Source organism: Canis lupus, chromosome 3 (genome assembly GCF_048164855.1).
Source record: "Canis lupus baileyi chromosome 3, mCanLup2.hap1, whole genome shotgun sequence".
Taxonomy (NCBI): domain Eukaryota; kingdom Metazoa; phylum Chordata; class Mammalia; order Carnivora; family Canidae; genus Canis; species Canis lupus.
Genome location: NC_132840.1, coordinates 67,750,124 through 67,763,251, shown reverse-complemented (window position 1 = coordinate 67,763,251; position 13,128 = coordinate 67,750,124). Strand labels below are relative to the sequence as shown.

Below are 13,128 nucleotides of genomic sequence, written 5' to 3'. Positions count from 1 at the left end.
TAAGCATGGTGGGGAGGTGGGGAGAGGAAGAGAGAGAACCCCAAGCAGACTCCCCAGTGAGCATGAAGCCCAACACGGGACTCCATCTCACGACCCTGAGATCAGGACCTGAGCGGAAATCAGGAGTCAGCCACACAACTGACTGAGCCACCTGGGCACCCCTCAATCAATCACTTCTATCTAGTAAGAGACCTCATTGCAATAGGTAGTACACATGTAAAGTCAAACTCTGAAAAACTCTGCCATTAGTTGATTATCACCCTTGGGTCTACCACAAAATACAAGATTCTAGCACAAAAGATTGATAGACTGTTAGGACTGAATATGTGTCTCGACTCCCATGTCCACCCCCTGCTTCATGTATGAAAACCCTAATCCCCAGGGTGACTGTATCTGGAAATGCAGCCTCTAAGGAGGAATAGTTAAACTTGCATCACAAGGATGGGGTCCTGACCTGGGAGCACTAGCATCCTTATAAGAAAAGATACCAGAAAGCTTGTACGTGTGTGCTCCTGCTCACACGCTCTCCCTTCCCAAGGGAGCACAGAGGCAAGGCCATAGGAGGACAGAGAGAGACAATGGTCCTCTAAAGCCAGGAAGAGTGTCCTCACCAGAAATAAAAGTGGTCAGAACCTTCATCTTCAACTTCTAGCCTCCAGAACTGTGAGAAAATACACTTCTGTTGCTTAACCTCCAGCCTGGGTGTTTTGTTATGGCAACAGTGCAGATGGGCAACATATCAATGTGCAGTATTAGCCAGTGAACTCGGACAATATGTCTTATTTCATTTGTATCCTCACTGCCTGGCAAGTTGGGCATGTGCAGAGGAGGTGCTGGCTCAAACCTTAGTTCCACCACTCAGCAGCAAGTTGTTCAACTTCCATAAAGCTCAATTTCTCTCATGTGTAAAGTGGTTTTTAGGAAGGATTAACTAAAATACCATATCTCTTATTATTTCCTGACCAAAGATGATGTTTTATAACTAAAAATTTTAAAGGTGGGAGAATAAAACTATACCATTTTCTTCTAAAACTTTTTTTTTTTTAATCACTGAGAATTAAACAAATAACCAGGTGAAAAAGAACTGGATAATCCCAGTTCTAGAAATTTATCCTAAGGAATTAATCAGAGGTATTAGTCAAAGATTTAGACACAAGGACATTCACTTGAAGCACATTTAAGGATGCAAAAAAAATTAAAGTACCTGATGTCCAAAAATAGCCATTAAATAAATACAGTATATTATTAGACTGTTGTTAACTTAAGCTTTCAGATTTCATGGTGGGGAAAAATACTCCTGATGTTATATTTAGTCAAAACAAAATTACATATAATAAAATACAATTTTGTTTTAATAAGTCTACCTACTGACTGAGCCACCCTATACTTACTTACCGACTCACCTATACTCTACTCTTAGGAAACATGCCAAAATATACCTATCTTTGGGTAGTGGGATTATGGAATTATGGAAATTCTCTGAATTTTCCATGTATGATTCTGATTGGTTTTATTTTTTCAATTATAAATTAAAAATTCAAATTCAAAAGTGTTAATTGTCTCTCATTTATAAAGCCTCAGAAGTATATTCTTCTCAGACCTACTCTTATTTAAGAGGAAACATACCTGGCACACTTTCATTTGCACAGGTTAGCTATCCAGCTATGAAGGAGCCTGGAAAATCCTTTCATTATAATTTCTAATACAATGTTAAAAGTGACTAAACGTATGTGTGTGTGTGTGTGTGTGTGTGTACACAAAACTCATTATTCCTACATCCAAAGGAAATGAAAACACTAGCTCAGAAAGGTATCTGCACTGCTATGTTAACAGCATTATTCATCACAGCCAAGATGTGGAAACAAGCCAAGTGTCCAAATAGATGAATGGATAAAGAAGTTGTGCTATATGTACATAATGGAATATTATTCAGCCACGAAAAACCAAGGACTTCCTACCATTTCCAACACATAGAAGGATCTTGAAGGCATTATGGTAAATGAAATAAGTCACAGCAGCCAAGACTGTGTGATCTCACTTAGATGTGGAATTGGAAAAACCAGAAGAACAAAACCATGCTCATAGAAACAGAGACCAGACTTGTGGTCACCACAGGCAGAGGGCGGGGGGAAGGGAAATTGGAGGAAGGTAATCAAAAGGCACAAACTTCCAGTGATAAATAACTACCAGAGATGGGATGTACAACGATGACTACAGCCAATACTGCTACTTTAAGAGAAGTTTTGAGAGAATATATCCTAAGAGTTCTCATCAGAAGGATAATTTTTTTTAGAAGGATATTTTTTTTTTTACTTTTTTTTTCTCTCTTCTTTTTATTGGATCTATATGAGAAGATGGATGTTAGCTGAACTTAACTGTGGTAAATTCATGATATATGTAAATCAAATCATCATACTGTACACCTTAAACTTACATACAGTGATGTCAGTTATTTCTCAATAAAACTGGAAAGAAACTGATTATTCTCAAAGAAACCCTTAAAAGAGAAAGATTGCCCCTTTAGTGTTTGTACACCTTCCCCTCCACATGGTCTCTCTGTCACCTGGTGGTCTCAGTTACTGCTCAGAGTTGGGTGACTGTCTCAGAAAGAAGGTAGTTTTTAGAGGAACCCCAAACCAGTGTTTCAATGCAGACTCCCTAAGGGATTTTACTGATAGTTTTGAGACTTCTGGTAGAAAAGGAGAGGTAAAATTTCTGTGATGGACAATACCTGCCAACAACTGGGAGTAGAAATGGACAAACAACACATTCATTTATGAAGCATCTTTTAGAAGACAAAAAGTAGGTATCCTAGTAAATGCGTGTGAAGCAGTATGAACAACAGGGCGGGAGCTCTGATAGCTCTGTGCATGTGCATTTACTGACTGATCTCCAAAAGGAGGTACTAGGGAGGGAAGAGGGACAAGCATTCTTCCTGACATAAATGCAATGGTCCACAAGTAGGATGAGTGGAGGTCTATGGCCTGGCTGAGTGCCAGGATGGCACAACCATTGTGGGTGGCCAGTTCCAGCATGGCACTGCTCTTCCTACAAATGCAAATACACCATCTAGCCACTGTCTTTATCTTTCATAAAATCATTCATTTCCTGTCTGTTTCCTAGTTACGGTAACAATCACAAGCTTTAAAAATAGTTTGCCCTATATAATACAGCAGACAGTGCCCAATCTGTGTTTCAGGCCTGATGCCCTCACAGATAAGCTTTTAGCAGAATGCATTTTAATTGTTTCAAGGGAATCAGATCTTAAAAATAAATGAATTATGTTGTTCCAATTTATAGCTAAATTTCTAGGTGAGAATGTTGAAGTAGATGAGGTTACTAAACATCCTATAGGCAACCACAGGCAGAGAAAAACAGACTGTCCACAGGAAGTGGCCATGTCCTCAGGGACATGGACATTAACTCTTCGCCGTCAGCACCTCAGCCCAACACCTGCTTGTGCAGCCTGGCCTCAAGCTGCCTTGACTACAGTTTAGCCAAACACATTACCTAACCTCTGAATCAGCTCTCCACATGCTCTAAGCTTACGCCATCCCTATCCCCACCTTCCCGGATAATTTCTGAAGCACAATGTGGATTTGAGGGCTTCCTTGATCAAAACCTTTCACTTCCTTCACTTATTTCTTCACTGAAGTTCCTGTGAAACCCTCTTTTGATGATACTGGAATACACTCTTTTGTTGAGGACCAGAGCCCAGAGAAAAAGCCTGTATTCTTGGACTTGCCATTCAAAGCCAAGCTTCTCATCTTTACTTCATACGACTTCCCTTCATCTGCCCTTTCCCGCATACACACACTGAGTTATTGTTCTTAGGAAGGTGGACCTAAGCTTCCCTGGTGTTTGCTTGCTCAGGCTTTCCCCTCCACCAAGATGTTATCCACCCCTATTTTGCCCACCTCTCAATCCCCAGCTCTGACAGGTAACCTAGACTTTCCTGATGAAATCAGCTAAAAGCAACTTCCCCTGCCTCTATCCAGACTTGTAGCACTTTGATTTATATCTCTTTAAGGGACTGATTATATCTTATCAGTTTATCCAACACCTGGCACATTGTCTTTAGTTACTCATCATGTCTCCTCTGGTAAACTATAAATCTGGAGGCAGAATTCATGTCTGAGTTATACTTTTATTACCCAAAGCAGCTAAAAAGACAGGAAACCAATAATGAGTGTTTACAGTATGTCCAGAACCTCACACACATTATCTCAATTAATCCTCCCAAGAGTATCACAGAATTGGGTGTTATTATTTTACAGAACACGGCGGTTCAAAGCAGTCACCTTGCCCAAGTTCACACAGCTAGTGAAGAATGGAATCTATCCTGAACACATTCTAAAGTCTGCCCATTAATACAAGCTTCTGGACACCACTTGATGCTAAGTATATAAAACATGGATTAGAAGTTAATAAGTATCCCTTAAATGAGAAGCTGTCATCTTCTATGTATTAAAAGCCAACTTCATGCAGTATACAAAAATAATCTCCTTTATGTATACTCAAACTGGACAAAGAACCCCACTGAACAAAAAAAGATGGCCTGTCACTTTTTATCTGCAGCACATGTGCAGAAAAGAGGCAATAATAACAAAGCCCGACTCAGGACAAAAATTAGATTTCTGTTTTCAGAATTACAATTTTTTTGTAATCCCACACCTATGAGGGATCTAGAAACATGAAGAGGGAAGGAACTGGTTAAGGGAGGGGAAAGAAAAATTCTGTAAAGTATGTATAAGGTCTGACAAGTCACACGACAGCCATTATGATAAGATGACGATGAGAGCCAAATGTAGCCCGGATATTTTTTTTCAAGTCTTCTGCACAAAAACAACACTTCTGAGTGACTTGAGGAAATGACAAAGGTCAGCAAAGCCGAAGTACAACACATGTGGACCAAAGTGAAGGCCCAGCCAACCTGCAGCTCACAGTCTTTCAAACATGTCCGTACCTTTGGTGTGTCGACACACTCTTCTTCCATAAATGCTGCTTCTGCCTGGCAGCCGGATGCCGGGAATGAAAAGGCCTCCATATTGGACGCCTGTGGGAGGAGGGCAGATCGCATCAGCCGCACGTTCGGTGAATGCATGGTCACGGGGAGCCCCACAGTTTGAGCCTGAAAATACGGCAAGAACAATTTGAGAACATTAATACTTTCTATGCAAATACTCAAAATTGTTGGAATAAAATAACTTGTTCTGGTACAATTAAAGAATAAATAGTTGTTGGAACCCAGAAAAAATGTGACAAAATATGTATATGGTACAGGTACTGATGTGAAGCAGTGTCTGTCTCATTCCTATTCCACAGTGAGGTGCCTGTCACAGACAAGAAAGCTGGTCTCTCTTTGTAAGAATGCTCTGGTTTTTTTAATTTTTAATTTTATTTTTAATTTTTCTATTGGAGTTCAATTTGCCAACATTTAGCATAACACCCAGTGCTCATCCCGCCAATGCCCCCTCAGTGCCCATCACCCAGTCACCCCAACCCCCCGCCCACCTCCCCTTCCACTACCCCTTGTTCATTTCCCAGTTAGGTGTCTCTCATGTTTTGTCACCCTCACTGATATTTTCACTAATTTTCTCTCCTTTCCCTTTATTCCCTTTCACTAATTTTTATATTCCCCAAATGAATGAGATCATGTTTGTCCCCTTTTCCGATTGACTTATTTCACTCAATGCTTTGGTTTTTAATTCAACATATATTGTCTATATCACCATGGAAAGATACAAGGAATAGAAAAGTTCCTGTATCTAGGAGCTCAGAACTGAACCAGGGGGTACACAGACATAGACACACACACACACACACACACACACACACACACACAGAGACACACACACTCCTACCCAGAACACAAAGTGCACTGCACTTTGTTCTTCTGGTGGGGTGAGATGGTGTGTACTTCTTGACAAGGGTATGTGTGCAGAGGAAGACAAGAGAAGCAGTAGCTACTTGGAGGTGACGGGGTGTCTTCCTTCCAAAGAGGTGTTGAGCCTGAACCCAGCCTGTTGGCCCAGCAGAAAGAGAGATGCTTACTGCTGAGCAACTTGTGTTTCTTAAGTCAACCTACTGTAGAAAGCTCCAGATGGTTTTTAGCCCATTTTCATGTCTCGTTTTTAAGAATGCTAAGTAAATAAGCATTACAAACTCTTCTTTTAAAAGATCATATAGGGGCACCTTGGTGGCTCAGTTGGTTGAGCATCTGACTCGGTTTCGGCTCAGGTCATGATCTCCGGGTCCTGGGATCGAGCCCCAAGTCAGGCTGTGCAGTCAGTGGAGAGTCTGCGTCCCCTCTGCCTCTGCCCCTCCTTCCACTCCTGTTCTCTCTCTCTCTCAAATAAGTAAATTTTTAAAAATATAATAAAAAAAATCATATAACAGAGAGTCTTTCTTTAGGACAACTGACAAGGACTTGACACTTTTGGGGGGCAAGGATTAACCTTAAAGATGAAACTACTGAATAATCCTTCCCTCCTTCCATCTCTTCAAAACTGGCAGTATAATTTATTAGATGCCTTTTGAACATAACAGATGCTGCCAAACATCTGAGGGAACATACTAATGTCTAAAAGGCAAGGAATGGCTTATTTTTTCTCTGTTATACTCACTTGAAGGGACAGAGAATGGTGGTGAGTTTTAAATTCAAACAAACAAAAAGGAACAATATTGGTATGATTTTTAGCTTCTCTCCTTTAGAGACCTAGGTGTGATTCCTGGCTCCCTCCCTCACAGACGGTGTGAACTTAATCAGGGCATCTACCTTCTCTGAATCCTCTTTTCTTTACCTAGAGAAGGTTACAATGTCTATTTCACAGTGAAGTCATGACTGTAAAAGGTAACATGTAAGGTCCTTCACTCACTAACGTTAATTCTGCCCTTCTTCCTTCTGAAGTCATGAAAAGATCACACGGATTCAATACAGGGATCAGTCTGCAAATGTATAGTTCTGTTCTCAGATATTATCTAATGGTTCTTCATTAAAATTTTAGGTTGATGGTTTTCAACGATGGGTATATTTGAATATACTTTGAACATATTTAGAAATATACTTTATGTTTGGTACGTTCCAACATTAACATCATTAGATATGCTGCGTGAGATAATGAATAAAGTAGCAATAGCCAAGTGTTGGCATTATGTGGATGGCAAAAACAAAAGAAAAATAAGTACATTGTGAATGATCCTGAGCAAGATAAACAGTTTTCCTTTTCTTTTCTTTTTTTTTTAGATTTTTTAAAAAAAAATTATTCATGAGAGACAGAGAGAGAGAGAGGCAGAAACACAGGCAGAGGGAGAAGCAGGCTCCATGCAGGGAGCTAGACGTGGGACTCGATCCCGGGTCTCCAGGATCACAACCTGAGCTGAAGGCGGCGCTAAACCGCTAAGCCACTGGGGCTGCCCAACAGCTTTTCTTACAAATAGCTTATTCAACAAATAGCTTATCATTCCTCATGCTTATATTTTTTAAGCTAAACAACTTTTTCTTTCTTTCAAGCGTTAGTCATTTAAATTAATTTTTAAGTCCTCATGTCATAATGTAAAATGTAAACTTCCTAATAAAATATATTTCATGCATTCTTCTTACCCTTATCATCAACTTTTCAATCAAAGGATAAAGCTGAACTTTAATTTCTGGTTCCTAAATTTATAAGGCTGCTCCTTATGTAGGAAATAATTTATTAGGGCAAAGCATTATTTAAAGATATTGCACTAATGACGTATCAGATAAAGGGCTTGTTTCCAAGATCTATAAAGAACTTATTAAACTCAACACCAAAGAAACAAACAATCTCATCATGAAATGGGCAAAAGACATGAAGAGAAATCTCACAGAGGAAGACATAGACATGGCCAACACACACACGAGAAAATGCTCTGTATCACTTGCCATCAGGGAAATACAAATCAAAACCACAATGAGATACCACCTCACACCAGTGAGAATGGGGCAAATTAATAAGGCAGGAAACCACAAAGGTTGGAGAGGATGTGGAGAAAGGGGAACCCTCTTGCACTGTTGGTGGGAATGTGAAATGGTGCAGCCACTCTGGAAAACTGTGTGGAGGTTCCTCAAAGAGTTAAAAATAGACCTGCCCTACGACCCAGCAATTGCACTGTTGGGGATTTACCCCAAAGATACAGATGCAATGAAACGCCACCTGCACCCCGATGTTTCTAGCAGCAATGTCCACAATAGCCAAACTGTGGCAGGAGCCTCGGTGTCCATCGAAAGATGAATGGATAAAGAAGATGTGGTTGATGTATACAATGGAATACTACTCAGCCATTAGAAATGACAAATACCCACCATTTGCTTCGATGTGGATGGAACTGGAGGGTATTATGCTGAGTGAAATAAGTCAAGTGGAGAAGAACAAACATTATATGTTCTCATTCATTTGGGGAATATAAATAATAGTGAAAGGGAATATAAGGGAAGGGAGAAGAAATGGGTAGGAAATATCAGAAAGGGAGACAGAACATAAAGACTCCTAACTCTGGGAAACGAACTAGGGGTGGTGGAAGGGGAGGAGGGCGGGGGGTAGGGGTGACTGGGTGACGGGCACTGAGGGGGGGCACTTGATGGGATGAGCACTGGGTGTTATTCTGTATGTTGGCAAATTGAACACCAATAAAAAATAAATTTATTATTAAAAAAATAAAGATACTGCACTGGAAATGAGATACTAACATGATAACTAGGGTGTGCTGTTTCTTTTCAGTCTCTGCCTCTTATTAGCTGTGACTTCTTAAATGGCAGGATCATGCTATGCCAGACCAAGCGTAACACATTTTCCCTGACAAATTTCACGTCCAACCTGGACTACAGCAACAACTCACTGTGAACTTGGTATGGAGAGAGGAGGTGGTCACATTTTATTGTGACAACCAGTTCATAGGAAATAGGATAGTAGGTTTAAGGGTCTGCTTCTTAGGATTCTTACAATCACTGAAGGGATTAAAGAAGTCTTTCAGGTAGGGTGAAAATATTCAAATGGCATGCCTAAAGAATATGTTATTATAATACGCAGATGGATGATTACTATCCCAAGGAAGTGGACATTACCCAGTTTCTTCAAGAGTGGCAAAAGACGATGCTCATATCCAATTAATTGTAATGACTTTTTATTTTTTAAAAATATTTTATTTATTTGAGAGAGAGAGAGAGAGGGAGAGAGTGAGAGGCACCAGAGGAGTGTGTGTGTAGGAGGGGAGAAGCAGACTCCCTGCTGAGCTGGGAGCCTAATTCAGGACTTGGTCCCAGGACCCTGAGATCATAACCTGAGCCAATGGCAGACGCTTAACTGACTGAGCCAGCTTGTAATGACTTTTTAGATCATATATTTATTATCTCAAATCTCTTCTTCGGAATTTGTGCTTTTCAGAATAACCATTAAAACAAAAATAGTGTTTTCTCCTATGGGAAAATCTTTACTGCTCCAACAGGAATATGCTGGTTATGAACAGAATTGTATGTCCCCTTGCCGCCTCTCTGTATGTTAAAGCCCTAACCCCCAGTACAACTGTATCTGGATAGAGAGCCTTTAAGGAGGTAATTAAGGCTAGATGAGGTCCTAAGGGTGTGGGCTCCCAATCTGACAGGACTAGTGTCCCTCTAAGATGTGGGTAGGACACCAGAGATCTCTCTCTCTCTGTACATGCAGAGGAAAAGCTGTGGGAGGGGACACTGAGCAGGCAGCTGAGAGTTCTCACCAGAAGTCAATCCTGCTGGCACCTTGGCCTTCCAGCCTCCAGAACTGTGAGAAAATAACCTTTTGTGGTTTAAGCCTCTGCAGTCTGTGCTACCCTGGGGCCAACTGTATGATGCTTTTCCTTACAGCTGTGGAGGGCAACTTTAATCAGTGATTAAAGAAGAAACTGGATGAGTGTTTCACTCCTGTCTACTTACAGTTGATAGAAACTTGGAATGGAAGGACTAGTAGGATTCACGAGAGAAGGCATGACACGTATTTCTTCTAAACAGTTGTCTGTAGTCAACTAGATGTAACATTTCTTGCATAGTATATAGCAAATATAAATACTCTAAATCATTCTGAGATAGGACTCTTATTGTTTTCTAAATGGATACTTTATAACTATACCAGAAGTTCTTTAGGGGCAGGGACTATTTCGTACCTCTAAAGCCACAGGGCCTGGCACAGAAGTGCTCTATCTGCTGAACTGAGCTGCTGGTATAAGTTACTTAGTTTTATCTTTGTAGCAAACTCATGAAGTATGTATTGCTATTCCTGTTTTATATTTAAGGACACTGAAGCTCAGAGAGGCTGACTTGCCGGGTCACTCAGCTTGGTATGGAACCTAAGGTCTGTGTGATTCATTCCATAGCTCGTGTGATCTTTGCATGGGATCATGTTGCTTCCCCAATTTCCTATTGCTATGCCAACTAAGAAGTGATTTGCCACTTCTTTAAACCAAGAGTAGAACAAAGGATTAAAGCTCTACTAAAACCTTAAGTGCAGAGAAATCTATTTTTTAACAAGTTCAACAAAACATGAGAATGTGAAATCTCATAGGCAAGGGAGCATCTTCTTCAGCTCTGGTGCCTGTTGCTTAGCATCCAGAACGCCCAAGTCTGTGAGGGAACACTGAAGACTTCTACTTGAATTAGATACATTTTTCAGTCCTGGTCTGTAGCTTTCTATGACAACTTGGGCCAATGTGTAAAATGAATTCATGTGGTGCTTGGTAATAAAAAACATTACCAAACATAAGAAGCCATGTTATACATCTGAACTCTCAGCCAAATTAAACATAATTTGAGCTCTCTTAGGGAATCTGCTTCAAGCTTAGATAAGAAAAGCAATCATGTGCAATAATAATTCGCATGTTTCCAGTGTCGATCATTTACGTAACCCCATGCCTTCGTTTATGTACTGTGAAGAAGAATAAAGAGACTTGGGAGGGAAGGATACACCACTATATCTCATTTTTACTACCCCAATTTAGGAATTCTCATTTTATCCCCTTCCTCTCTTGAAAGCAGTGTCATTCAACTTGGAAACTTTGAAGGATTCCAACTGCTCAGAGTTACTCTAATCCAAATATCTGGAAATTTATCCATGTATTACTCACATTAGTATCAATAGTCACAATATTTTATATATTAAAATGTGTCTAACAGTGTATACCATTTGCCTACTAAAATCAAGAAGATGTTATTTTTTTTGGTCCCCGCCTCCACATATTTTGTAGAAGCCAATGCAAAATTCTGTTAAATCCTATAAATTCTGTAAAACTGCCGAATAAGAAATACAAAGTTAGAACTCTTCTGCTCTTACTTGCCCTTTGAACAAAGTAAGCACTCACCGAAGAAGATGGAAATCCTAATAGATGGTATGAATGAACCAAGCTTCTTCGCAACCTCTATACAGATGATTTCTCAACTCTCTTTAGCCTTAGCCTCTGTGCTGGGATCCAGATCTATTCTTCGTTTCAAGCAACCAAGTCAGTGCCATACTTATTCTCCCAGCCTCAAGCTAGAGAACAGAGTCATCTCCAAGTCACTGCTGTCCCTTCCTCCCCAAGATTTACTTATTACTTTATATAATCAACATTTATAAAGCATGTTCTAAGTGCTGCACAATTATCAACTAATTCAAACATCAGAAAATTCTATAATATTCCCCATTCTGTAGTTTGGGAAACTGAGGCACAGAAAGACCTTAAGTAACTTTTTGAAGGCAAGGTAGCAGGAAAAGGGCAGAATCTGGGGTTTGCTTCAGAGTGCCTGCTTTAACCACTGCTGAGTCCATCCAGAGTCCACCTAAGATGGTCCTGTACTCATCCCCTCCATTCTGCTCCTACCAGCACTGTTTTAGTTCAAGTGTTCAGTATTTTTCAACTCCTCCCTGCTCTCCCCAAAGTTCTCTTCCCTGGTCAATCTACCCTTCCTTATGTCTCAGATGAATTAGCTGAAAGCTAATATGATTTTATCACTCTTCTGCTTATACCTCCAGTCATTCCTCATTATTCCCTGATTTTTAAGTAAATTCTTTCCCTTGGCATTCGAAGCCCTTCCATCATGGTTTCAACTTACCACCCCAACTTTTTCACTTCCCTCTGTGCTTCTGTTCAGTTCCCTACACTGGCATATGTGAGCGCCTCTGCTATCTACATGCAGTACCTTCAACTACTGCCTCTCCCTGGCAAAGGCCTACACATCCTTACAGGTCTGAGATCTATCACAAATGCCCACTCTTCCATTAAGCCTTTCCCAGGCAGATGTGTCCCTCTGCCTGTGCCCTTGGTTCTTTTCCTGGATTTCTCTTTCTTTTGAGTGATGGTTATTTATGATGATGTCTTACTTTGCTTTTATACTGTCATGTCTCTGAGGGCCATGCCCAGGTTTTATATATCCTATGCTCTATCGTGCCAAATAATAGAAGCTTGCACATGGTAAATCTGCAATAAGAAGCTGTTAAATGGAATCGAATGTATAGTCTAGTGACATTCTCACCATAAGTCAATGATTAAAAAATGAGAAGCCTCTTAAAGAAAAAAACCTGCTTGAAATAAAATTAATCCTTAGAAATAGGAAGATGCTAAGATACATCATAGAATATAGGAAGTGAGGGGCAGAAACTTTATAGAAGAGCTGAATGTCAAGGATGAGATCAACCAAGGATGAGTACAACCCTTTGTTACACTACAAGGTGAAAAATGTGTCAAACATGTGAACAGGCACCTGCAAGATAAGACCACTGGCTAATGTGGCGTTACCTTGGCAACTGTTTGTTCAGCCACGGTGCTAGGCCGCCGCTGGCGGGCATCGAGTCTCTGCTCCACAGGAAAACTGCTCCGATGTGATTTCAGGCGCTCCACCAACAAGTAATAAATGGCAGCAAAGTGGTTATAGCTCTTGTTCTGCAAAGACTGAAAGAGAAAACAAGTGCTAAGGGCAGAGAAGCATAAAAACCAGTCCAATGATCTACATCTTTCTGGAAAAGGAGGGAAGAAATCCTGTGTTCTTAAAGGTAGAGCAACGAACAAAGTGCATCTAAAATGAAAGCTGTTCCAGAATTCCGAATGAAAGACAGACAGTTCCGAGTCTCCAGTACTGATTACATAAAGGGCGATGCCTGTAAGCGA

General features: G+C 40.4%; 1 protein-coding gene across 1 annotated transcript in view; it reads right to left on the bottom strand.

The window, feature by feature from the left end:
* The window catches only part of SIK2 (salt inducible kinase 2), a 123,082-nt gene that overhangs the window by 9,252 nt on the left and 100,702 nt on the right, over window positions 1–13,128 (bottom strand). The window contains exons 8-9 of the mRNA XM_072821939.1: window positions 12,760–12,912; window positions 4,967–5,131 (exon numbers count right to left, since the gene is read on the bottom strand). Of these exons, the coding sequence (XP_072678040.1) occupies window positions 4,967–5,131; window positions 12,760–12,912 (318 nt within the window). The remainder of the gene's footprint in view (window positions 1–4,966; window positions 5,132–12,759; window positions 12,913–13,128) is intronic.